The 26,804-nt window shown below is 44.8% G+C and overlaps 1 protein-coding gene across 1 annotated transcript in view; it reads left to right on the top strand.

Annotated features, from left to right (window-relative positions):
* Positions 1-201: 201 nt before the first annotated feature.
* Positions 202-26,804, top strand: part of ANKRD33B (ankyrin repeat domain 33B) — a 105,427-nt gene continuing 78,824 nt past the window's right edge. Inside the window, exon 1 of the mRNA XM_073332340.1 lies at positions 202-624. Within this exon, the coding sequence (XP_073188441.1) occupies positions 202-624 (423 nt within the window). The remainder of the gene's footprint in view (positions 625-26,804) is intronic.

Raw genomic sequence — 26,804 nt, 5'->3', positions numbered from 1 at the left:
GTAGCTGTAAGGGGTCTCACTGGGTGAGGGGACAGGTAGCTGGGGAAGTTTCAGTGGGTGAGTTGTGGGGGTCCCAGTGGGTGGGGGTATCTGTGGGGGTCTCAGTACATTGGGGTGCCCCCTTCCCTGTGTGGGGAGCAGGAACAGCAGCTGTGTCAGTGTCCCCCCAACCACCTCTCCCAACCCCCAGGTGCAGGGATCATGGTGCTGCTGTCTGGGGACAGGACAGGTGCCGGGGAGTTGCATGGCCCTGCGGGGAGGCAGAAGGGGGAGCAGCAGCAGGTCTGGCCCAACGCAGGGGGGGAGAAGGAGGCGCGGGGCCCAGAGGGAGAGCAGCAGGAGCAGGTGGTGGCAGCGGCGGAGGAGGAGGAGGACTATGAGGAGTACGAGGATTTCTCCGAGCTGCCCGACACCTGCAGCATCGCCTCGGATGATTCCTTCTACCCACCTGGTGCCGAGGAGGACGAGGAGGAGAGCTGGTCCCTGGGGGATTCGGACGTCAGCAGCCCCGAGCCACTGAGCCTCTTCCGAGCCTGCTGCACCAACAACGCCGTGGTGCTGAGAGCGCTGATGCGCCAGGGGCCTGAGGAGGAGGAGGTGCGGGAGACTGATCGCAACAACCGGGTGAGCCAAGCATGGCTGGGCTGCAGCCCACATCTCTCCTGCACCCTGCTGCCCCTCACTCAGTCCCCAGCCCCGCAGACAGCCCAAGACTTGCCATACTACTGCCATTGGGTACCACCCATTCACGCAGGTCCCCTCCCTGCCAGGTCTCACCCCCCTCGCTTCACCCACTCACAATCACACCAGAATTTCTCCACATTCACATGCATCAGACCCCGCTGTCCATCCTGCTCAGCTTCTACCTTATACACACTCTCTAACCCCCTCCTCAGCTATCCCCCAGTCTCCTGCCCAACACACTCTGAATGCAACCTGACCCTATGCAGATTTTATACCATGCTCATCTCTGTAGCATCTGAGCTATTCTTTTCCCAGGCTCTCTGCAGACTCAGGCAGACATCACTGCATTGTTCACACTCAAGTCACATTCTCAAGCTTTTCTTTGCACCCACAAGGGCTAGAGCCTTTAAAAAAATAATAGCTGAGATTGTGACATAATCACAACTCCAGGATTTGGGGGCTTTCCAGTGTAGACATATACTGTTTGAACGTTAATCTGATCCTGTACATCCCCTTTGGCCTCCATTCTATCAGCACTAATGCAACACTCCCAACACACACCCAGACTCTGTCTCCTCAAATATGCCTTCCAAACCCCAACATGTACAACCAACACCCCTAAAATTCCCTTCATTATGCTTCCTAAACATACACACCACACTAATCTCTTTTGTCCTCTCCTGTCTTCCAACAACTCCCCAGATACCCAGTAATTTTGAAATACTTTTGAGTTTGGCTCCTGTATTCTTTGTACATTCTTGCCTCCGCTCACACACTTTCCATATATCTCTAAAGCCATCCTTTTCCTGCCACGCTCCCGACTCTGCCATTTAAACACACCTGGCTATACCACACACCTGAATTCATCCTCTGTCTCCCCATACGTACCCATGCTTCTATCACACATCCAAGCCCCCATGCCTGCCCCCACACCTGACTCTTCTATATGCTCTGTCCTCACACTCTGAAACTTACTCGGCTTCTGTAACACCCAGACATGGACCACCCCATGTGAGCCTATACTTGCTTGCTTACTCAGAGTACATACACCTGAATATGCTGGAAGTAGAAAATGAAGGCATGATAGTATCACTTGCTTTGTAGGGGTTTTAGGGAGAAGCATCCATCCACATTCCTAGATGGGGTAGGGGCACAGACCCTTATGCACAAGAATGAAGGGGAAAAAAGCATAGACCTTAACACACATACTGACTGACATAACTTTCCATCCCCCTTTGACAAATAGGGCTCCAATTAAAAGAGGAGAGGGATGGTGGTCAACTTTCCTTTCTAAAATAAATGTTTTACCCATGAAAGTTTGAAACACCAGGTAATTTCCCAAGCTCATCTTCTCAGTTTTGTTTTTAATTGGTTTCGTGTTCAAACAGATTTGTAGAAGGAATGACTTTATTACTAATTCTTTTTATTTGCCAGAAGTAAACCAGCTGCTCTCCTACCCCACCCCTGCCCCAGGATACTTTACATTTCTCATTATTGATCAAGGTTAATAATTTCCTCTTTCTCTCTCTCTTTACAATACAATTTATTTATACTAAAATATAAGCATTCTCTCAGCTCTGAAATGTCAAATAAGGTTTAATGAGTTTCTATGCTAAAAACTAAGCATCTAGGAGTATTTTTTTTCTGATTTCTTATACATATATATGTATTCTGGTTTTAACAGTTTTGATTGGTCAGGCACTTAGTTTGATTCATTGGTGGGACAGATTTCTTTCACTAAAGCAGAACAAAGGACTTGTAATTTTTCCCAGATAATATGTAATAGGCTCAGACCAGCTGCACAGTGAAGATTCACAGCAGTGACTCCAGAATTAAGATTGACAGTTCCAATTAAAAGCCCAATTTGACACTCACCACCTCCTTTTTGCACACACAGAGAAAATCTCCCCAAATTTTTTTCAGCTTGAAATTGTCCATGGTTAGGAGATTAGATTGGATAATTTTGAAAGAAAGCCAGAGTATTACAGGCAACTGATTTTCAAGTTCTGATAAAATTAGTGGCTTTTCACTGTTTGACCTACTTTGACCTCAAGACTTGAAAATTGTTTTTACTTATTTATCCCAATTGAAAACCAGAGCAGTTTTAGTCTTTTGGAATTCACAAGTCTTTAGTCACATAGTTCCCCCCCGCCCCACGACCATTATAAACTCTCATGGAAGCTTATAGATTCAGGTTTCAGAGTAGCAGCCGTGTTAGTCTGTATTTGCAAAAAGAAAAGGAGTACTTGTGGCACCTTAGAGACTAACAAATTTATTTGAGCATAAGCTTTTGTGAGCTACAGCTCACTTCATCGGATATCCAATGAAGTGAGCTGTAGCTCACAAAAGCTTATGCTCAAATAAATTTGTTAGTCTCTAAGGTGCCACAAGTACTCCTTTTATAGATTCAGGGTTGTCAAACTTTGTTGCACTGTGACCCGCTTCTGACAACAAAAATTACTACACAACCCCAGGAGCCCACCTGAACTGCGCCTGAACCATGAGCCCACCTGAGCTGCGCCTCTCTGGGTGGGAGGCCAAAGCCAAAGCCCCAGGACTTCATCCTTGGGCATGGGGCCTGTAACCTGAGCCCCGCCACTCCGAGCTGAAGCCAAAGTCTGAGCCCAGGTGGTGGGGCCCAGGCTTGGGCGCCAGCCCTGGTGACCCCATTAAAATGGAGTTGTGACCCACTTTGGGGTCCTGACCCACAATTTGAGAACCGCTGCTATAGATATAAACTCTTTGGAATTGTAAACTCCATTAACTCTGTTTTGGAAGGGAGAGACTCTTGCACATGAGAAGAGGTTTAGTGGAGTGGGAGTTTTGAGCATCACAAGGGAAAGAGAGGGTCTGACTCTGGGGCCAAGATGAGGCTATAGGTGAGCTCTGAAGCACATATTGCAGGAGACATTGCGATATCCTTATAATATCCTTTCTATGGAGTTTATACAGACAGTTCATCAACACATGTGCCATTTATAAACAGGTACTCATGGACAAAACTTGTTTTTAAACTTAACTCCCCAGTAAAATGAAGGGTATGGCCAAGTTTATAAACTCCACTTGTGCTCATAGTTTCTAACCACCTGTGACTGACAACTAGTTTCAAGGAGACCACACTATTTCACCAGAATAGTATTTGATTCCAGAACCATGCTTACTTGTGTTTCTTTGAACAGCGTATACGTCTTTACTCTATAGGTATAGTTATACTGATAGAGTCCCTGTCAGAAGATAACAATCTAAAGTGTGTTTTTATTTTCATAATTTAAAAAAATACTTTCCTTAAATACACCAAGAAAAATCATAAACAAAACACCTTATTAAGATTCAGTTATGATTGTTACAACATATCAATTGCTTTGATTAAAATCCTCATTGGAATATTGTATTTATAAAAGAAAAACAGACCAATTTTTTTAAAGATGAGTTCTTAAATACACACTTGAGAGCATAAATGTGAGTACCTATTTTTCAAAATCTTGGCCTTAAAACAAAAGCAATTCTGAGTTAAGTTTAAATTTACAGAGAAACAAAAGTCTGAAAATTCTCAGTTAATGTCCACAAATAACCTTAATTCTTTCCCTTCCCTTCCCATGTCCTTGAATTCCGTGTTCCAGAGACAGTCTTATATCCCTCCACTACTCTTTTCACATATTTCCTATATGAGGCACATACTTTCCTGTGAGGGGGAACAAGAAAGGATTAAAGGACCAGTTAGTCATATTCACATCACCTGGGCAGTAATTAGGTAGTTACTTGGCAGACAGAGAAGGGGGGAATAAGGAAGAGTCAGATGAGGACTCTGACACCTGGGCCTTATAAATAGACTGAGTTCATCAGGGAAAGAAGCCCCAAGGAGTAGACCAGATGGCTGCTTCCTATGAATGGCTGATGTGCCCGAGACCTCCACACTGCATCTGGATGCAAGTCTCCTAGCCTGGCTACGCAGGCTTGTGTTAGTGAGACTCGCACTAAAAATAGCAGATGTTGCTTTGAGGCTGTGGCTTGGGCTGAGCTCGGGCTCTCAAGTCTGTCCTTCCTCTCCCCCCAGTCCTCCCCACCCCATGTTACCATTAAGCTTAAAACCCTGTGCTCCAGCCCAAAGGGATTTGGACTAGCCAATTCTTGCAGCTGGTCTTTCATCTGGAGATGAAAATGCCTGCAACATCACACACTGATACAAAGAGATGCACTGGTGGTGAGTGTGCATCCTTACACTTCTCCATAGCCTACCCAATAATCTATGAACTGTATGCTGTCTGGCTAGGAGCCACCTACCAAAGGTACAGCCTTTTCTCAACTTCCTGCTGTGAGCCAGACTCAGCAGCATCCAGCCTGATAGCTATCAGATGCAGCCCAAATATGGTTCCACTCCCTTTCCACATTCCCACTGTAGTTGAGACAACAGTTTTGCAGTCATTGCCTGCACAAGTCCCCAAACATTCACCCACATCACCGTTCTACTATCCTCTTTATGCAGAGTACAAACAGCACCAAATAGTACTTATTTTTTCTTCCTCCTGCTGAGCCTGAGACATAACCATTTAGAAATCCACTGTGACCCATTATAATGTACCAATGCTAGTTGAAGATCCCAGAGGACTTAGCCTCACTCACCAAAACTTCTAAACTCAGGTCTTCCATATAATCTATGGCAAAACTCCTAATTGACTTCAGTGGGACAAGGATTTCATGCAGAATGCCTTATATGGGTGGCAATTTGCATCATGTGGCTAATATACACTATAGAGGAGAATGGCGGGCTGTTGATCCTTAATTCTAAATTTCCAGACTTGCAAATATTTATTTTTTCATAAATTTAACTTAGAGCTTCTGAACTTTCAAGAATTTAGAACAACATCAAAACTTTAATATCCTAATAAGGTTTTTAGTAGAAATCTTTGATACACCTTTACAACCTTGTCTATCTCTTGTTCGGTTAGAAAAATTGATTTTAAAAAGTCTTATGTAACTGAGTTGTTAAACATTTGATCTGGTCAGGGCAGAGCAACTTTCTTTAAAAAAAGGTGGCCTTGTTTCTAATATATATGGCAATTATCGTCCTAAAAGAGATATTTATAACTATGGCAGAAAATATATTAATTATCTGCTTGATAGTTCCATAACTTCCTTTTAGAGCTGAGCCTCTCCTCAAAACCTGGTTACACAAACATGCTATTATTCCTTCCTCCTCTCCAGTTCTTCACTTTTTTTACTCCATAGATCTCCCTTGCAGTTCTGTCAAGTGCAGAAACCACTAGACGCAACACATGCAATTAAGACATTATTTATTATTTTCATAGGTATAACACTGCATTTTGACAGGTTTCAGAGTAACAGCCATGTTAGTCTGTATTCGCAAAAAGAAAAGGAGTACTTGTGGCACCTTAGAGACTAACCAATTTATTTGAGCATGAGCTTTTGTGAGCTACAGCTCACTTCATCGGATGCATACTGTGGAAACTGCAGAAGACATTATATATACACAGAGACCATGAAACAATACCTCCTCCCACCCCACTCTGCTGCTGGTAATAGCTTATCTAAAGTGATCATCAAGTGGGGGGGGGCGGAGAGTGAGAAAACCTGGATTTGTGCTGGAAATGGCCCAACTTGATGATCACTTTAGATAAGCTATTACCAGCAGGAGAGTGGGGTGGGAGGAGGTATTGTTTCATGGTCTCTGTGTATATATAATGTCTTCTGCAGTTTCCACAGTATGCATCCGATGAAGTGAGCTGTAGCTCACAAAAGCTCATGCTCAAATAAATTGGTTAGTCTCTAAGGTGCCACAAGTACTCCTTTTATTCTTACTGCATTTTGAGGATATCATGTTTATGATCATATTTTACCTCATTATGTTAGAATGTGTGAAGACAAAATATTTTCCATGTCCCTGCCTGTGAGGTCTTGTTTTCTTCCCCTCAGAGTTCTCGCATGTATCAACAGAATATTTTGCTTTTCTCCATACAAGAGACCATGTATAAGTACACTTAGAATGTGTCACAGAAACTCTCCTTAGAATGCACCATTGACCAGCCTTATTCTATGCTGACTTTGCTTTTTCAGGGGTGAATGGCTTAAGGTTCTGTGAAACAGATCATATTTTGCTGGCCTTTATCTGTCTGTCTTTCTAAAGGCAGAATTTTGAAGGCATTTGTTGTTCACCATTAGCTAAGCTCCTATTGAGTTACCTTCTCATTAGTTGCTTACTGCTAAGTATCTGCTAATAAAGATATACACTGGGGAGGGGCACAGACACACCAAAAACCCATAGGTATTTATTAGTCAGCAAACAAAAAGAGGTTAGGATCAGAGTTGTGTGAATAACTGATTTTTTTGGTTTGCTGGTCAAAAAAAATGAAAAAAAAAATCATTTTGAGTTAATCCCAAATAAATTTTTTTTGATGAAACAAAAATGCTGAAAAAAAATTTGATGACAAATTGTTTCATTTTTGAGGATTTTTTTAACCTTCTTAAAAACTAAGATTGAGGTAATTTAGCGAATTGATGCACAAATTTGCAAAACGTTTTGGTTGCCTGAATCTCTATTTTTTTGGTCAAACAAAAGTGTTATCCAAAAAATTTCACCCAGCTTGAGTTAGGATCACATCAGCCTGGGAACTCAGGGTCTCTAAAAGCATGTCATAGAAATGTGGGTTGGTGCCAACCATTGACATAAGTAGGGTGGAGTTGCGGGGGAAGGACTTTCTAGGGGATAAATTCTGTTGGAGAGATCCACAGTCACATAAATATTAAGCGGAAATGCTTTTGTTCCTGCAATGTGGATCTGGTTGTGGCTACACAAAGGGTTTTCAGACTGTCATTGCCCAAGTAGTCTCCCCATTGGACCAATAGGTAGTTTCATACCTGAGGCTACAGTCAAACGTCATTGCACAGTATGCCTTGCTTTGGCCAGCAAACGTAGTGACAGCTCTTTTAGCAAGGCCCCAGAGTGTTCTGTGATTCTATGCCGCTACAGAATTTGTCTTTGCCAAAGATTTCTGTTCCAGAATTTGTGCTTTTAAAAAAAAATTGTTTCTAGTGTTGTAAAGATTGAAATTATGAATAAAACATAAACCAATGCAGTCTTCCTGAACCTTCAGACTGCCTGGAAAAACAACTTGGATGTGAACTGCCAAAAACCATTGTTGCCAACCCCAGTAGTTTAAAAATAATGAATCAGACCCACAAAAATAAAGAGATTGGCTCAAGAAGATTTTTAAAAAGATTAAATCATATTTAATGTTGCTTGCTGACTCTTGCAAATTTTCAGTAACATGTAGTGCCCCCTCTCCACCTGGTTACCTCCTTTAATGCCAATCTGCTTACAGGTTTTGATGGACAGGTCTGGGTTCTTTTGGATCCCGCCACCCACTCAGAGGGGTGTATCTTCTTTCTTTTTTTCCTATGAAATTATTTGGCGGTGCCTCCACCCCCTTCGCTCCCTCCTGGCAGGGTCACCAGGGCAGCTTGGGTGGAAAATTCTAACTACAGAGTAATAATCCCCACTTACTTGCCAGATAATTGGAGACTTCCAAGAAATAATACAAACACATAAAAATATATTCAACACAATAATTTTATTAAACAGGAGACAAATACAACATAACAGGGTAAGACATTATTTTTGGGTCACCGGTACCCACACTGCAAATACTTGTGCTTTGATGTAGCAAATGTAAAAATAGTGCCCCGTTGGTACTCGTACTTGGCTGGGGCCCTTGATGACCTATAACCACAAAATTCTTCTCTGCAGTGGTTTAGCAATGTGGCTGACGGGGTTCAGTACAGCCCAAAGGACTCACAAGTAGGAGAAGGTGGTAAATTCCTCCACAGATGTAATATGCAGCAGGTTATAAAATCCTCAAACCCTTACTCCCTGGCTTGAGGACACAGTTCAGGGAGTAGGGGTTCCCCAAAATAAATTCCCTAACTAACTAACTAAAAGATGGTGCACTCACAAACTCCATGAATGATCCTCAGGTTTGAAGATGGCTCTGGGCTCCTTAGTCACTGCAGAGGGGCTGATCTCTGCTGGCAGGAATCCTCCTCATGCAGGAATCAGGCTGCGTTGGTCCCAGGATTTCCCCTCACCACAAAGGGATGTAGGGCTCAAGGTGTAGGTTATACAACTACACTAACATCCAAACTGTAGCCTCCTAGCCCAGCCTCCAGTCACACGCTCGGCAGGCAGCTTCTCTGGACTAGCAGCCAGAGCAGAGCTGACCCTGTGGTGACTGGTCTCCCCTAGAGAGCTGGAGGGTGAACTCAGCCTGGCTGGGAAGTTTCCCAGAAAATGCTACAAATTGGGAATCATCAGTGGGGAAGGAAAAGCCCAGCTGAGGGATCTGCTGTCAGGTCCTTAGAGGCCAGTTCTCAGGGGGAACCCTGCATGCAGGCCTGGGACTCACCAGCTCCCCACACAGCCAGTCCTTCCCTTTCCCTCGCTGGCTCCAGACTGACTACAAAATGGCTTCTCCCTGGGAGGGCCTTTCACTCCGTATTGGTTGCTGTGCGGACTCTGAGCCTGCCTTGGCTCCCCCTCCCTACCAGGGACAGTGTGCCTCTCCCTGAGCTGCCCACAGACAGAGTCCCAGGAATCAATGTAATCTCCTTGGGGGTTACACATGATTTTGGCCTTTGCTGCAGGCAGGTCTTACTGGAGGCACTGCACAAATACACAGTAAGCGTTTTCCCAAAGAGCCTACAATCTAGTGAAAAGCATGGTGGTGAGTTTGTGATATGGAAGCTGGAAATTATAGAAAGGATACAAAATAAGGTTGCCAATTTTGGTTGGACATATTCCTAGAGATTTAATCACATGCATTATCTTTAATTCCTGGGGACTCCAGGCCAATCCTGGAGGTTGGCAACCCTAATACCAAACCTCTATCAGACATGAATAACTTTTAGTCTCAGCTGAACTGGGCAGGATTCAGTTTAGTGACAGGTGCTCTATTACCAACACCCTGAGGCATCCAAGAACACATAACTAATGCTACACTTTTGAGAATCAGATTTGCTATCTGGCAAGATAAGTTTATTAAAAGAAGTTCTGACCTTTTCTCAGTTTACACAGGCAGGGCCTTCTACTCTCTGGACATGGGCAAAATCTCTCCCACACTGCTCTCAGTCCTGGTCTACAGTACTGCTTTAGGTCTATATAAGACATCTTACATCGACCTGATTATGTCAGTGTACACACAACACCCTTGCTCCCACCTGTGACGTTCTCCTCAGGTGTTATTGGGACTGGTGACCTGCTAGGTCACTTCAATCCTTGACTCTGGGGAGCCACCCTTACCCTACTCTGCTGTGAGAACCCCCACTCCTGGGCTGTTCATGCACAGCCTCTGGCATGTAAGCTGCTCCTTGGATTGTGCAAATGAATGACTCTAGACAATATCTCTGGTCCCAGACACAACCCTAGGAACCTCCATCTTGCAGTGTCCAGTTATGCCCGCTGGATGCTGCAAGCTTATATGAGTCCATCAGTTTAACAAATAAATTGATATGTACCAGGCTTGTTATCCCAAAGGGAGTCTCTGACGTGCTTCAAATCAAACACAGTGCTTCAGGTAGAATAAACAAACAGATTGATTAACTACAAAGTTAGATTTTAAGTGATTATAAGTCCAAGCTTAACAAGTCAGATTTGGTCAAATGAAATAAAAGCAAAATGCATTCTAACCTGATCTTAACACTTTCAGTGCCCTTACAAACTTAGATGCTTCTCACCACAGGCTGGCTGGTTGCCCTTCAGCCAGGTTCTCCCCTTTGATCATTGCTTCAGTCGCTTGGTAGTGATGGCTGTAGATGGAGGTGGAAGAGAGAGGAAGATCATGGCAAACATCTCTCCCTTTTATCATGTTCTTTCTTCCCTCTTGGCTTTGCCCTGCCCTTCAGAGTCAGGTGAGCATTACCTCATCACAGTCCCTAACTGACCAAAGGAAGGGGGGTGACTCATCCAAGAGTCCAACAGATCCTTTGTCGTTGCCTAGCCAGTGTCTTTTGTTCCTGTGTGGCTGGGCTGGATTTGTCCCATACATGCCCTGATGAGGTGTGAACTGCCCCTCTGCTCTGTGAGAGTTTTTGCCTGGGCTTGCTTTAAGCCATGAGGACACATTCTCAGCCTCATAACTATATACATGAAATTACAACCTGTAACATTACTATAACAACAATGCATCATGAGCATCATGAGCCTTCTGAAGACATCCGACATGACAAACTTTGCATTAGATACCACACAATTAAATTATAAGGATGAACATGGGGGTGCTGGGTTTTCCCCCGAGGTACAGAACGTCACAGTGCCCTACTATACTGACATGATAACCCCACCTCCATGAGAGGTTTATGTCGGTGTAGTTAGGGCAACGCAGTGTCCGTGTAGATACTGCGTTACTTGCATCTATTGGCTATCATTCTTGCCGGGCTACTGCCCGTTGCTGCTCCAAGCCAGACTGCCAGCCAGTTCCCTGCTCCCCCCTGGGATGGGGCAGCTGCACTGGGCTTCTCGGCTCCATCCTCCAAGTTGGGAATGGGGCAACTGACCAGACGCTGCGAGCTGATCTCCCTGCTGGGAGACCATGTGCCCTCCCAGGGACTCAGCTCCCCACTGGGAGCTCCCAGTGGTGAATTAAAGATTTTGCTGCCCCTAGGCCCTTAAATAATTGCCGCCACGCTCCCCCCTGCCCCAGCTCACCTCCGCCTCCACCCCTCCTCCTCTGAGTGCGCCACCAGGTCCTGCTTCTCCCCACTCCCTGCCAGTGCTTGTGCGTGAAACAGCTTCGCGAAGGAGGGGGAAGAGGGGGGAATGCAGCGAGCTCAGGAGGAGGTGGGGCTGGGGTGGGGATTTGGGGAAGGGGACCAATAGGGGCAGGGAGGGGGCAGGGAATGGGGGCGGGGAAGGGATGGAGTTGGGGCGGGGCCAGGGGAAGCAGCGTCTGGCTGCTATTATAAATTTGCCGCCCCTGCAAATTTGCTGCCCTAGGCCTAGACCTTGTCGGCCTAGGCGTTAATAGGCCTCTGGGAGCTCCATGCTTGGAGTCTGGCTGGCTGCCATGCTCCTGACAGAGAGCTGAGAAGGGCGGGGGGGGGGGAGGAGGCACATTACCAGCGGGGAGGGGAGAGCTGAGAAGCCCATTGTGGCTGCCCTGTTCCCGGCAGGGAGCGGGGTGCTGAGAAGCCAGGGGAAAGGTGTGCGGGGCGGGGGGAGGGGGACAGTCGGGCTCCTGCTGGGGAGCTGTGCACGAAGCTGAGAGCTCTGGCTCTTGGCCACCTACTCTGCTCCTCTGAAGTCAGTGGAAGCACTCCTGGTGAGGACATGTCCCACCAACAGAAGAAGGGCAGCGTAGACATCAACCACTGCAGTAATTACTATGGTGGCTGTAAGTCAACCTAATATAGGTCGACTTAAGTTTATAGTGTTAGACATACCCTCAGTGTCAAACACATTCTAAGTCTACCGTACCTTATCTAAAAGAAAGAGCTCCCATTAACCAAATACCAATAATAAATACATAGCAGTAAAGTTAATTTTTGAACAATATCTACATTCACCTTTAAATACATTTTGCAATATAAATTCATTCTGAACCTATAGTAAAGAACAGAATTATTAGACACATAGATAAACACGATTTGTTGGGAAGAGTCAACATGGTTTATGTAATGGGAAATCATGCCTCACCAATCTACTAGGATTCTTTGAGGAGGTCAACAAGTATGTGGATAAAGATGATCGAGTGAATAAAGTGTAGTTAGATTTTCAGGAAGTCTGTGACAAGGTCCCTCACCAAAGGCTCATAAGCAAAGTAAGCGGTCATGGGATAAGAGGAAAGGTCCTCTCATGGATCAGTAACTGGTTAAAAGATAGGAAACAAAGGGTAGGAATAAATGGTCAGTTTTCAGAATGGAAAGAGGCAAATAGTGGTGTCCACCATGGGTCTGTACTGGGACCAGTACTGTTCAACATATTCATAAGTGATCTGAAAAAGAGGGTAAACAGTGAGGTGCCAAATTTGCAGATGATTCGAAACTATTCAAGATAGTTAAGTCCAAAGCAGATGGCGAAGAGTTGCAGGGGGGTTGCAAGGCTATTTTAGGGGAGTCATGGTATTGCCACCCTTACTTCTGCACTGCCTTCAGAGCTGGGCAGCCAGAGAGCGGCAGCTGTTGGCCAGGTGCCCAGGTCTGAAGGCAGTGCTCCGCCAGCAGCAGCACAGAAGTAAGGGTAGCAATACCATACCATGCCACCTTTACTTCTGCGCTGCTGCCTTCAGCACTAGGTGGCCACACAGAGAGTGGCAGCTGCTGACTGATGGCCCAGTTCTGCAGGCAGCAGCGCAGAAGTAAGGGCGGCAGTACCATACCGTGCCATCCTTACTTCTGCACTGCAGCGGGCAGCGGCTCTGCCTTCAGAGCTGGCCTCCCAACCAGAAGCCACTGCTCTTATATACATATATATCTATTTTTTTGCACTCCTACCATGGGTCATCAATACAATTTGAACCCATACTCTCCACATTTACAACACAGACCTCTTCCAAGTTTGTTAAAAGGTGGGGACACTGAGGGGAAAGCTTGCTGTTATCTTCTGAGTGTACCAGCCCATGCATGGTGACGCAACATACCCATTGCTAGTGGATTACACTAATATTGTGTGACAGCCTTTGAATGCTGAGTATCAGGATTTTTGGTTTCCATTCCTGGCTCTGGGAGCAGATTGTGGTCTAGGAGGTACATATGGCATAGCCAAATGTAGTGCCACCCCTGTTTGAGTTTCCTGTGGGGACTAAACCTGGGTCTTGTGGAAACAAAAACATGAGCTTCTTACTGCCTTTAGCATGAGGGAACCTTTTCTCTGCTTGCTAGGAGTCAGCTCTCTACTCTCCCTGCCACAGGCAACACAAGCACTCCCCTTTCAGCCCATGTGGGCTCCGTAGTCCTTCATGCAGACTAGCGATGCATGAGGGACAATGGTTCTCCGAGCATCCTCTGGACCCTGAGTTCTCTGAGTATCCCCCTGTAGTGCCCAGCCATATCCACTGGACAATCACACAATTACCAGGCCTGCTGTTCCCAAATGAACAATACATCAATGTTTACTAACCACACCTTAGAGTATAGCTTTACTTAATACTCAGCACTTAGATTTGTTTATAGACAAAACAAGTAGATGTTTATTTAACAAAGACTAGAGATTCAGATAATAGCAAATAGGATTAATGGAAATAAAGGGAACATCTAAAACAAAATCATAACATGCATTCTAGGGCCTAAACTCAACTAACAAAATGCTCTTTTGTCTAATAAGACCCCCAAGTCTTCAGAGCATTTTTCAGCCAGGATGGGCTTAAAACCCTTCTTTCATGAAATCAAGCCCCTTGGCAACTTGAATCCCCAGTTATCCTTCATGAAGGGGAGACATCTGTTCCCCAGATACAAGTTCATTGTCTTTACTCCTAAACAGGAGTTTAGGAGTTGTTAGGGTTTTTTTTTCTCTGTTGGTTTTTTTTCCCTACAAGCCCCTCAAACTATTGATTAGCATTTCACTCAGATTGTGAATGGGTATTCATTGTGAACCATACAATACTCAATTTGCATATGATTGGCCAGAGAGAGAGAGAAGCATATGGCCTGACAGGAATATCATAGAATCATAGAAGATTAGGGTTGGAAGAGACCTCCGGAGCTCATCTAGTCCAACCCCCTGCTCAAAGCAGGACCAACCCGAACTAACTCATCCCAGCCATGGCTTTGTCAAGCCTGACCTTAAAAACCTCTAATGATGGAGATTCCACCACCTCCCTAGGTAACCCAGTCCAGTACTTCACCGTCTCCTAGTGAAATAGGTTTTCCTAATATCCAACCTAGACCTCCCCCACTGCAACTTGAGACCATTGCTTCTTGTTTGGTCATCTGCTACCACTGAGAACAGCCTAGCTCTAACCTCTTTGGAACCCCTCTTCAGGTAGTTGAAGGCCCCCTAATAATTTTCGTTGCCCTCCGCTGGACTCTGTCCAATTTGTCCACATCCTTTCTGTAGTGGGGGACCCAAAACTGGATGCAGTACTCCAGATGTGGCCTCACCAGTGCCGAATAGAGGTGAATAATTACTTCCCTCGATCTGCTGGCAGTGCTCCTACTAATGCAGCCCAATATGCCATTGGCCTTCTTGGCAACAAGGGCACACTGTTGACTCATACCCAGCTTCTCCTCCACTGTAATCCCCAGGTCCTTTTCTGCAGAACTGCCGCTTAGCCAGTCGGTCCCCAGCCTGTAGCAGTGCATGGGATTCTTCCATTCTAAGTGCAGAACTCTGCACTTGTCCTTGTTGAACCTCATCAGATTTCTTTTGGCCCAATCCTCCAATTTGTCTAGGTCACTCTGGACCCTATCCCTACCCTCCAGCATATTTACCTCTACCCCCATCTTAGTGTCATCACGAACTTGCTGAGGGTACAATCCATCCCATCATCCAGATCATTAATGAAGGTGTTGAACAAAACCGGCCTCAGGACCGACCCTTGGGGCACTCCATTTGATATGTGGCTCACCTTTTGGTGACCTGCCCTAACTCACAGACCTAGAGAACATAATGGTTAGTATACATACCTAGCTCCTCACATATTTTCCTTACATACATCTCACAATGATTATGATGACCTGTGTGACATAGGCTTTCTGTAGAGACCTTATATGACATTCAGTGGTGAACTAATATGGAGATCCCACACCCAGGGGACCCCTGTAACCCTCATGCATCCCTGTGTCAGTGCGGCACAGGGTCACACAGTCATTGAAATCATAGAAACATAGAATATCAGGTTTGGAAGGGACCTCAGGAGGTCATCTAGTCCAACCCCCTGCTCAAAGCAGGACCCATCCCCAATTAAATCATCCCAGCCAGGGCTTTGTCAAGCCTGACCTTAAAAACTTCAAAGGAAGGAGATTCTACCACCTCCCTAGGTAACGCATTCCAGTGTTTCACCACCCTCCTAGTGAAAAAGTTTTTCCTAATATCCAACCTAAACCCCCCCCCCCACTGCAACTTAAGACCATTAGTCCTCGTTCTGTTATCTGCTACCACTGAGAACAGTCTAGATCCATCCTCTTTGGAACCCCCTTTCAGGTAGTTGAAAGCAGCTATCAAATCCCCCCTCATTCTTCTCTTCCGCAGACTAAACAATCCCAGTTCCATCAGCCTCTCCTCATAAGTCATGTGTTCCAATCCCCTAATCATTTTTGTTGCCCTTCGCTGGACTCTTTCCAATTTTTCCACATCCTTCTTGTAGTGTGGGGCCCAAAACTGGACACAGTACTCCAGATGAGGCCTCACCAATGTCAAATAGAGGGGAACGATCACGTCCCTCGATCTGCTGGCAATGCCCCTACTTATACATCCCAAAATGCCATTGGCCTTCTTGACAACAAGGGCACACTGTTGACTCATATCCAGCTTCTCATCCACTGTAACCCCTAGGTCCTTTTCTGCAGAACTGCTGCCTAGCCATTCGGTCCCTAGTCTGTAGCGGTGCATGGGATTCTTCCGTCCTAAGTGCAGGACTCTGCCCTTGTCCTTGTTGAACCTCATCAGATTTCTTTTGGCCCAATCCTCTAATTTGTCTAGGGCCCTCTGTATCCTATCCCTACCCTCCAGCTTATCTACCTCTTCTCCCAGTTTAGTGTCATCCGCAAACTTGCTGAGGGTGCAATCCACACCATCCTCCAGATCATTAATGAAGATATTGAATAAAACTGGCCCCAGGACCGACCCTCGGGGCACTCCGCTAGATACCAGCTGCCAACTAGACATGGAGCCATTGATCACTTCCCGTTGAGCCCGACAATCTAGCCAACTTTCTACCCACCTTGTAGTGCATCCATCCAGCCCATATTTCTTTCTTGACAAGAATACTGTGGGAGATGGTGTCAAAAGCTTTGCTAAAGTCGAGGAATAACACATCCACTGCTTTCCCTTCATCCACAGAACCAGTTATCTCATCATAGAAGGCAAATTAGTCAGGCATGACTTTCCCTTGGTGAATCCATGCTGACTGTTCCTGATCACTTTCCTCTCCTCTCAGTGCTTCAGAATTGATTCCTTGAGGACATGCTCCATGATTTTTCCGGGTACTGAGGTGAGGCTGACCGGCCTGTAATTCCCAGGATCCTCCTTCTTCCCTTTTTTAAAGATTGGCACTACATTAGCCTTTTTCCAGTCTTCCGGGACTTCTCCCGATCGCCATGAGTTTTCAGAGATAATGGCCAATGGCTCTGCAATCACATCCGCCAATTCCTTTAGCACTCTCGGATGCAACGCATCCGGCCCCATGGACTTGTGCACGTCCAGTTTTTCTAAATAGTTCCGAACCACTTCTTCCTTCACAGAGGGCTGGCCACCTCCTCCCCATGCTGTGCTGCCCAGTGCAGTAGTCTGGGAGCTGACCTTGTTCATGAAGACAGAGGCAAAAAAAGCATTGAGTACATTAGCTTTTTCTACATCCTCTGTCACTACGTTGCCTCCCTCATTCAGTAAGGGGCCCACACTTTCTTTGGCTTTCTTCTTATTGCCAACATACCTGAAGAAACCCTTCTTGTTACTCTTAACATCCCTCACTAGCTGCAACTCCAGGTGTGATTTAGCCTTCCTGATTTCATTCCTACATGCCCGAGCAATATTTATATACTCATCCCTGGTCATTTGTCCAATCTTCCACTTCTTGTGAGCCTCTTTTTTGTGTTTAAGATCAGCAAGGATTTCACTATTAAGCCAAGCTGGTCGCCTGCCATATTTACTATTCTTTCTACACATCGGGATGGTTTGTCCCTGTAACCTCAATAAGGATTCTTTAAAATACAGCCAGCTCTCCTGGACTCCTTTCCCCCTCATGTTATTCTCCCAGGGGATCTTGCCCATCAGCTCCCTGAGGGAGTCAAAGTCTGCTTTTCTGAAGTCCAGGATCCGTATTCTGCTGCTTTCCTTTCTTCCTTGTGTCAGGATCCTGAACTCGACCATCTCATGGTCACTGCCTCCCAGGTTCCCATCCGCTTTTGCTTCCCCTACTAATTCTTCCCGGTTTGTGAGCAGCAGGTCAAGAAGAGCTCCGCCCCTAGTTGGTTCCTCCAGCACTTGCACCAGGAAATTGTCCCCTACACTTTCCAAAAACTTCCTGGATTGTCTGTGCACCACTGTATTGCTCTCCCAGCAGATTTCAGGATGATTGAAGTCGCCCATGAGAACCAGGGCGTGCGATCTAGTAGCTTCTGTGAGTTGCCGGAAGAAAGCCTCATCCACCTCATCCCCCTGGTCCGGTGGTCTATAGCAGACTCCCACCACGACATCACCCTTGTTGCTCACGCTTCTAAACTTAATCCAGAGACTCTCAGGTTTTTCTGCAGTTTCATACTTGAGCTCTGAGCAGTCATACTGCTCCCTTACATACAGTGCAACTCCCCCACCTTTTCTGGCCTCCCTGTCCTTCCTGAACAGTTTATACCCTATCCATGACAGTACTCCAGTCATGCGAGTTATCCCACCAAGTCTCTGTTATTCCAATCACATCATAATTCCCTGACTTTGCCAGGACCTCCAGTTCTCCCTGCTTGTTTCCCAGGCTTCGTGCATTTGTATATAGGCACTTGAGATAACCCGCTGATCGCTCCTCGTTCTCAGTATGAGGCAGGAGCCCTCCCCTCTCACACGCTCCTGCTCGCGCTTCCTCCTGGTATCCCGCTTCCCCACTTACCTCAGGGCTTTGGTCTCCTTCCCCCGGTGAACCTAGTTTAAAGCCCTCCTCACTAGGTTAGCCAGCCTGCTCGTGAAGATGCTCTTCCCTCTCTTTGTTAAGTGGAGCCTGTCTCTGCCTAGCACTCCTCCTTCTTGGAACACCATCCCATGGTCGAAGAATCCAAAGACTTCTCTCCGACACCACCTGCGTAGCCATTCATTGACTTCCACAATTCGACGATCCCTACCCCGGCCTTTTCCTTCCACGGGGAGGATGGACGAGAACACCACTTGCGCCTCATACTCCTTTATCCTCCTTCCTAGAGCCACATAGTCCGCAGTGATCCGCTCAAGGTCATTCTTGGCAGTATCATTGATGCCCACATGGAAAAGCAAGAAGGGGTAGTGATCCGAGGGCTGATGAGTCTCGGCAGACTCTCCATCACATCGCGAATGTCAGCCCATCAGTTCCCTGAGGTTGTCAAAGTCTGCTTTTCTGAAGTCCAGGGTCCGTATTCTGCTGCTCTCCTTTCTTCCCTGTGTCAGGATCCTGAACTTGACCATCTCATGGTCACTGCCTCCCTGGTTCCCATCCACTTTTGCTTCCCCTACTAATTCTTCCCGGTTTGTGAGCAGCAGGTCAAGAAGAGCTCTGCCCCTAGTTGGTTCCTCCAGAATCAATGGAGTCTCTATTCTAAGACTTTGTCTCCATGAGAAAGCTGCACCAGGGCAGCATATAGCTTTTAATAAAAGCAAGCAGAGGGCACTCAGCCAGCTTCATTGAAATGTTTTGGAGGCTGCTGCATGGAACAAGGGTTCCATGGGATTCTTCCACTTGTACATAACTTTTTATGCAAGTTCCACACATCTTTTGCTTTGCATGCAATAACTTTTTGCAATGGAGAGCCAGTAAACGATAGGTATAATGACTTTATCATGTTCCCTCATCTCTTCTCTCAAGTAAACAATTGCTCCCTTTTCAACCTCTTCATAAGGAAATCTTCAAGTGCCTCCAATCATTTTCATTATCCATCTGAACTCTTCTGCCACATATTTTTTGCAATAGGCTGGCCAGAGCTGCACAGGATATTCCAGGTGAAAGTGTGATTTATATAATGCCATTATATTTTCTGTATTATTTTCTATCCCATTTTTTATCTGTCTTCACTATTTGTTTGCTATCTTGATCTCTGTTGCATGTAGGTTATCACAGAACTGTCTAGATCCATAGATTCAAAGGCCAAAAGGGACCAGTGTGATTGTCTAGTCTGACCCCAGGTATAACACAGGCCATAAAATTTCACACAGTCCACAAAGATGCCTAGGTCTTTTTCTTGAGTGGTTACAGTTGATTTAGAACCAAACAATCTTTATGAGTAGTTCAGACTATTCCTTCTAATGTACCCCATTACCTTGAATTTTTCAACACTGAATTTCATCTGCTACTGAGCCAGCCAGTCACCTAACTTGGAAGTGAGGCAGTCCTTGGAGTCCAGCAGGAATTAGGAACAATGAGTTAGGAGTCCTGCAAAGGCCACATTCTGGCATGGGCTTGTTTATAGACCATGTAGTAGGGGGCATGGCATCCTAAATAAGTTGTACTGTGGAGATCTGATTTATTTTGGAATGTAAAAAGGATGAGGGGGGAAGACCAAGGTAAAGAAAAGAAAGGTTTGTGGGGACATACACGAGTACAAAAGAGGGAAATGAGGGAGGGATTAATGTAAGAGACAAGGAAGATAGATTGTTGTGAAGTCAAGGAAGGGAGAACTGAAAGCAGGGAGAAGTTGGGAAGTCAAAGTGGAACACAGTGAAGAGAGAAAGGAAGAAAATAAGAAAATGTTCAGAAGATAAAAGTGAGAGAGACAAAGAAATAGAATGAAATAAAGTAAGGCTGTCAATTAATCACAGTTAACTCATGTGATTAAGTCAAAAAAATTAATCACGATTAAAAAAATTAATCTTTAATTGCAGTTTTAAGTCACACTGTTAATCAATAGACTACCAATTGAAATTTATTAAATATTTTTGAATGTTTTTCTACATTTTCAAATATATTGATTTCAATTACAACACAGAATACAAAGTATACACTGCTAACTTTATATTATTATTTTTGATTACTAATATTTGCACTATAAAAGTTATAAACAAAACAAATAGTTATTTTTTCAGTTCACCTGATACAAGTACTGTAGTGCAATCTATCATGAAAATGCAACTTACAAATGTGGATATTTTTGGTTACATAACTGCACTCAAAAACAAATCAATGCAAAACTGTAGAGCCTACAAGTCCACTCAGTCCTACTTCTTGTTCAGCCAATCGCTAAGACAAACAAGTTTGTTTACATTTACAGGAGATAATGCTGCCCACTTCTTATTTACATCACCAGAAAATGAGAACAGGTGTTCACATGGGACTTTTGTAGCCGGCATTGCAAGGTATTTATGTGCAAGAAATGCTAACCATTCGTATGCCCTTTCATGCTTCCGCCACCATTCTAGAGGACATGCGTCTATGCTGATGACCCTCGTTAAAAAAAAGCATTAATTAACTTTGTGACCAAACTCCTTGGGGGGAGAATTGTATGTCTCCGGCTCTGTTTTACTCACATTCTGCAATATATTTCATGTTATAGTAGTCTCAGATGACTCAGCACACGTTCATTTTAAGAACACTTTTGCTGCAGATTTGATAAAACGCAAAGCAGGTATCAATGTGAGATTTCTAAAGATAGCTACAGCACTCAACCCAAGGTTTCAGAATATGAATGCCTCCAAAATCTGAGAGGGATGAGGTGTGGTGGATGGTTTCAGAAGTCTTAAAAGAGCAACACTCCGATGCAGAAACTACAGAACCCGAACCACCAAATAAGAAAATAAACCTTCTGCTGGTGTCATCTGACTCAGAGAATGAAAATGAACATGCGTCGGTCCGCATGGCTTTGGATCGATATTGAGCAGAACTTGTCATCAGCATGGAAGCATGTCCTCTGGAACGGTGGATGAAGCATGAAGGGACATATGAATCTTTAGGACATCTGGCATGTAAATATCTTGTGGAGCCGGCTGCAACAGGGCCATGAGAACGCCTATTCTCACTTTCAGGTGACATTGAAAACAAGAAGCAGGCAGCATTATCTCCTGCAAATGTAAACAAACTTGTTTGTCTGAGCGATTGGCTGAACAAGAAATAGGACTGAGTGGGCTTGTAGGCTCTAAAGTTTTACATTGTTTTATTTTTGAATGCAGTTATTTTTTGTACATAATTCTACATTTTAAAGTTCAACTTTCATGATAAAGCGATTGCACTGCAGTACTTGTATTAGGTGAACTGAAAAATACTATTTATTTTCTTTTTACAATGCAAATATTTGTAATAAAAATAAATATAAAGTGAGCAGTGTACACTTTGTATTCTGTGTTGTAATTGAAATCAATATATTTGAAAATGTAGAAAACACCCACAAATATTTAAATAAATGTTATTCTATTATTGCTTAATCGTGTGATTAATTGCGCAATTAATTTTTTTAATCGCTTGACAGCCCTAAAACAAAGGAAACCAAGGAGAGGACAAAGAAAAAGGATTAAGAATATGGAATTTGAGGATTTCTCCAAATGGGTATTTTATATCAAGTCAGCTACTTGGTTTTATGGGGCTTTTTATCAAGCCTAGGAATGATCGGGGTACAGTCAAACACAGATTGACTCCTCACCTAATAAGATATGGTTACATTTAAAATCAAATGAAATTATAACAAGGTTGGTGGTCGGAGAGATTTGTTATCAATGATTCCAAGGACAGGACTAAAAAGAAAGCTATTTGTAATGTAATCTGCTTTTGATGTAGTCATGAAATATAACGTCAATATACCTTATTGCATTTCCAGGAGGCTGTTTGAGGTTAGCTTTGCAATGCTGTTTTCAAGCTGTAGTTCTACTAATGAATTATGGCACCAGCTGTGCTCCTTACCCCTCCTTAAACCCATTACGAAATATAAGTTTATATTCTTGGCACAGGACTCTGGTGGAATTACTGCCTCAAGAAACTGCACTTGTGTCCTCTCTCACTTAAAGACTCTTCCTCTTGGTATTTCATTGAGATAGAAAATTGTGGTTAAAAAAATCCAGATTTAGAAAATTTTTTTGTGGTGCATTGAAAACTGTGTTAAAATTACACACCATAACTAAGTTTTAAGAGGTTTCGTGGTCCTGCTTGAAGGCTAGGGGGCTCTGTAGGGAAGCGAGCAATTTGTGTCTTTGACTTCAGCAATTGGTCTGCAAAGAGCCAGCCTGCAGCAAGGTGGGTTGAATTGTGCTTTTCTGCCTTAGGTAGCAGCCTGCTTTCTCTCTCTCTCTCTCTCTAATTGGTTGGGGGTGTGCTAGATTTCTGGATTCTAAGAGATAAAGTTGTTTTATGTTGCAGTCTTACAGGAAGAATATCAATGTTTTTTTTTCTGTGTGTATATGCCATGAACATAACACTTTTAATTTTATTTAATGTTTGATGTTTTAAAAGGCATAGTTCAAAGTAATTTGTTTAGAGACTTGATTCATGTCTATTTATGTCTATTAACACTGTATAACTTCTATCATTGGAGTCAGATGCCAGAGCAGGATTAGAGAAAAATGGGGGGATTAGAGCATTTTAAGAGTGATAGAGTGACTTGAGAAAAAAACATGAAGAGCATAAATTTCCTTAGGGCATGGCTACACTTGCAGTTGTAGAACGCTTTGAGTTAAACCAGCCTTTGTAGAGCGCAGTAGGGAAAGCGCTGCAGTCTGTCCACACTCACAGCTTCAAGCGCACTGGAGTGACCATATTTGTGGCACTTGCAGTGGCATTGGGAGTGGTGCATTATGGGCAGCTATCCCAGCATGCAAGTGGCTGCAACGTCCTTTTCAAATGGGGTGTGGGGTGGGGTGGAGTGTGACAGGGAGTGCGTTGTATGTGTGTGTGTGGGAGAGAGAGAGTGGGTTTTTGGGGGGCTGAGAGCATGTTAGCATGCTGTCTTGTAAGTTCAGACAGCAGCAGACCCCCCCCGCCTCTCTCTCTCACACACAGCATTCCACACTAATGGTTGCTTTGTCTCGGAGCAGATAAGCAGCTGGCTGTCAGAAACGGAGCTTTCAAAGGGCATTTCCGCATTCCTACAGACACTTCCAAACAATGACAAGAGTGGCCACTTGACTTAAGGGGATTATGGGACGTTTCCGGAGGCTGATCAGAGTGCGGTAAAGCAACACCTCGTTCACACTGGCACCGTGGCATTCCAGCGAGGGTGCAGCAAACGTTATTCCACTTGCCGAGGTGGAGTACCAGCAGCACTGTAGCCGTGGAGTCAGAGCACTCTATGTGCCTTGCCAGTGTGGACGGGTAGTGAGCTAGTGCGCCCAGGGTTCCTTTATTGCACTGTAACTCGCAAGTGTAGCCAAGCCCTTAGTAAAGTCATATTCCATTCCTGCTAGAGTGGAGATAGAAAAGGAAGATGACTTTGCCAGCCTCATGCTCTAGCACAGGGGTCGGCAACCTTTCAGAAGTGGTGTGCCAAGTCTTCATTTATTCACTCTAATTTAAGGTTTCGTGTGCCAGTAATACATTTTAACATTTTTAGAAGGCCTCTTTCTATAAGTCTATAATATATAACTAAACTATTGTTGTATGTAAAGTAAATAAGGTTCTAAAAATGTTTAAGAAGCTTCATTTAAAATTAAATTAAAATGTAGATCTTATCAGTTTAGTGTGATCCTTGCCCTTGCTTTTCCTTGCTGAGTTTTCCAATGTCTGGTACATATTTGGATACTTTAAGCTGCACACAGGCTTCTGAGTGATGAGTTGTTAACCGACTCTGAGAGGGACAGAGGACAGATTTCATTTGTGAAAATACCTGTTCACACAGGTATGTGGATCCAAATGCTGAAAGCATTGCAAATGCCATTTTCTTCAAACAGTTAAATTTCACTGGCAGGGATGTCCAGCAGGTCAGAATAGAGGCCCCATGATCTCTCTCGGTAGCTTCAAGTGCACTCTGCAGATCTCCCACAATTTTGAGCTTTTTAACTGAATGAGCTGCATTTCAAAATCTTCAACATCCATCCATTGAAATACAGACAAATCCAAGTCGCTTTCATTGAACTTTTCAGGTTTAATTAGAAAAGAAAGCATGGGGCCAATTCTCTGGAAATCTTGAAATCTGTCAGAAAATTCTGATTCCAGTTCTTGCATGTACATTCTAATCTCAACATTAAATGCAGGTGGCATGATAGTGATATAAGCAGCAAATCAGGACTCAAAAATATCCCAGTACAGTGGCGCTGGAACAATTTTTAAGGTGGGGGTGCTGAGCTGCACCCTCTCTTGCCCCTGTCTGCACCCCTCACTGCCTCAGGCTGGGGCCAGTGGGCCACAGCTGGGGGTGGCTGCAGAGCCCTGGGCTGGCAGCTGGGACCCCAGGCTGGCAGCAAAGCCCTCTGGACCGATGGCTAGGATCTGGGGCTGGCAGCTGGGACCCCAGGCTGGCAGCAAAGCCCTCTGGACCAATGGCTAGGATCTGGGGCTGGCAGCAGGGCCGACGGCCGAAACCCCGGCTGGCAGGGGGCTGGCGACTGGTACCCCAGGCCAGCAGCGGAGCCCCCGGGACCAGTGGCCAGAACCCGGGCAGTGTGAGTGCCACTGAAAATCAGCTTGCATGCTGCCTTTGACCCATGTGTCATAGGTTGCCTACCCCTTCCCTAGCATTAGGGTTCCAAACTACCATGCAGCAGACCTACACTTTTTACTCCAGGCTGGCCTCACAGGAGGGGAGAATTTGAGAGGCACCCTGGGATGGGGAAGAGAAAAGAATTATTCCTGCCATTCAGTGGTGTTCCTTTGAGACAGCTAGGCTCTGTCTCCACGAGGAAATACTAGTTTTCAAATCCATCTGTCATCCCCCTTAACGTTACTCTGAATTTAGACATTGTGGGACTTGGAAGATCACAATGCAAATTGACCTTAAAGCTGCCCCCTAAAGGGGCAGTTGAGGATACCCCCAGCATGGTGGAATCCTGAGATAGTGTAAAGTTGGCATAGCTCAGTACTTGGATGTTTCCAGGCTGCCTGGGAGTGGGAAGGAAATGTGGCAGGCACTGAAGAAGGTGGAGCTGGAGTGTGATGTGCTTCACTTATCCTTGGATGGCAGAAGTCTCTAAGGGGTTATGCTACTTGGCATAAATTTGGCCCCTGGCCAGGCCCAGGATCAGCAGAGACATGAGGATGAGAGAGCCACATTTGCCTCTTCCCATCACCCTTTCACTGAATTGGTGCCAGCACAGATGGGAATTGAACCCTGTCAATTGGAATAGATAGATGAAGACAAACTTGTCCAGCACTTCCTTTCAGAAAGCATTCTTGCAGCAAATTAGAAGAACCTTTTGGGGATAAGTCCGGGACCAGCTGCTGCTTTCCAGGGTGTTTCCCTGGCAGGCACCCCATAAGGCAGAGTGATCCTAGTACAATTTGTTACAAATCTTCTGTGATCTCCCATATCTTTTTTGTGCTGTGCAGTCTGGTATCTTCACTGGCAAAGGAGAGCCTCAGAAGTGCAAAGTTTGAAAGGAACAATACTGAGCTCAATACTGCTGCATTTTACAGGCCCTAGGGTGAAGAAGCAGAAGGGAGAGAAGCACTTTCCTATTCCAGGCCCCTTCCAGTCAAGGCCTCCTTCTTTTTTATGTTCTCACTACACAACCCTGCTCCAACTTTGCCCCCCTCCCACATCCCTGCTTACGACCCACACCCTCCCCCTATGGCTGCTGTGTGGTGGGGCCAGTGAGGGAGAAAGAAAGGATTGTGAGGGGGGTCTACTCTGCTAAACTTCTATCTCCCCACTTCCTTACTTATGCACTATGGCCTCTTGGAGTCCCATCTTTCCCTACAACCCACTCCTCTTTGCCCTTTGCTGCCTAGGTTGCCTGGCTCCCTCCATGCTCGTTATGCTGAACAGAGGTGATAAGGAAGTGGTTGGCGACTTTGGAAAACAAAAGCAGCTGATGGAACTGAAGTTTCATTGGCTAATCTTAGAGTAAATCAAATTAGTTACTTTGAATAATGGGAAAATGCTTTATCTATTTAATTTAAAATTTCAAATGTACCCTGTGACCAAGATGTTATCAGAATGAGTGTGTGTGAAGTTTGGAATTTATAGGGATTGAGGTTGCTAGATATAACCAAAGAAATGTGAGAAAAATTCAGTACAACTTCAAAAAGGGAACATTTAAAAAGAGTTCCTCCGCAAAAGTTAGCATTTTACTAAAAATTACATAGAAAATATATTTGTCTTATTAAGAGTTTTTGTATTAAATTTGGATAATAAATTTAATTACTCAAATG

The sequence above is a fragment of the Lepidochelys kempii genome, chromosome 2, assembly GCF_965140285.1.
Source record: "Lepidochelys kempii isolate rLepKem1 chromosome 2, rLepKem1.hap1, whole genome shotgun sequence".
Lineage (NCBI taxonomy): Eukaryota > Metazoa > Chordata > Testudines > Cheloniidae > Lepidochelys > Lepidochelys kempii.
This window is presented reverse-complemented; position numbering and strand designations above follow the sequence as displayed.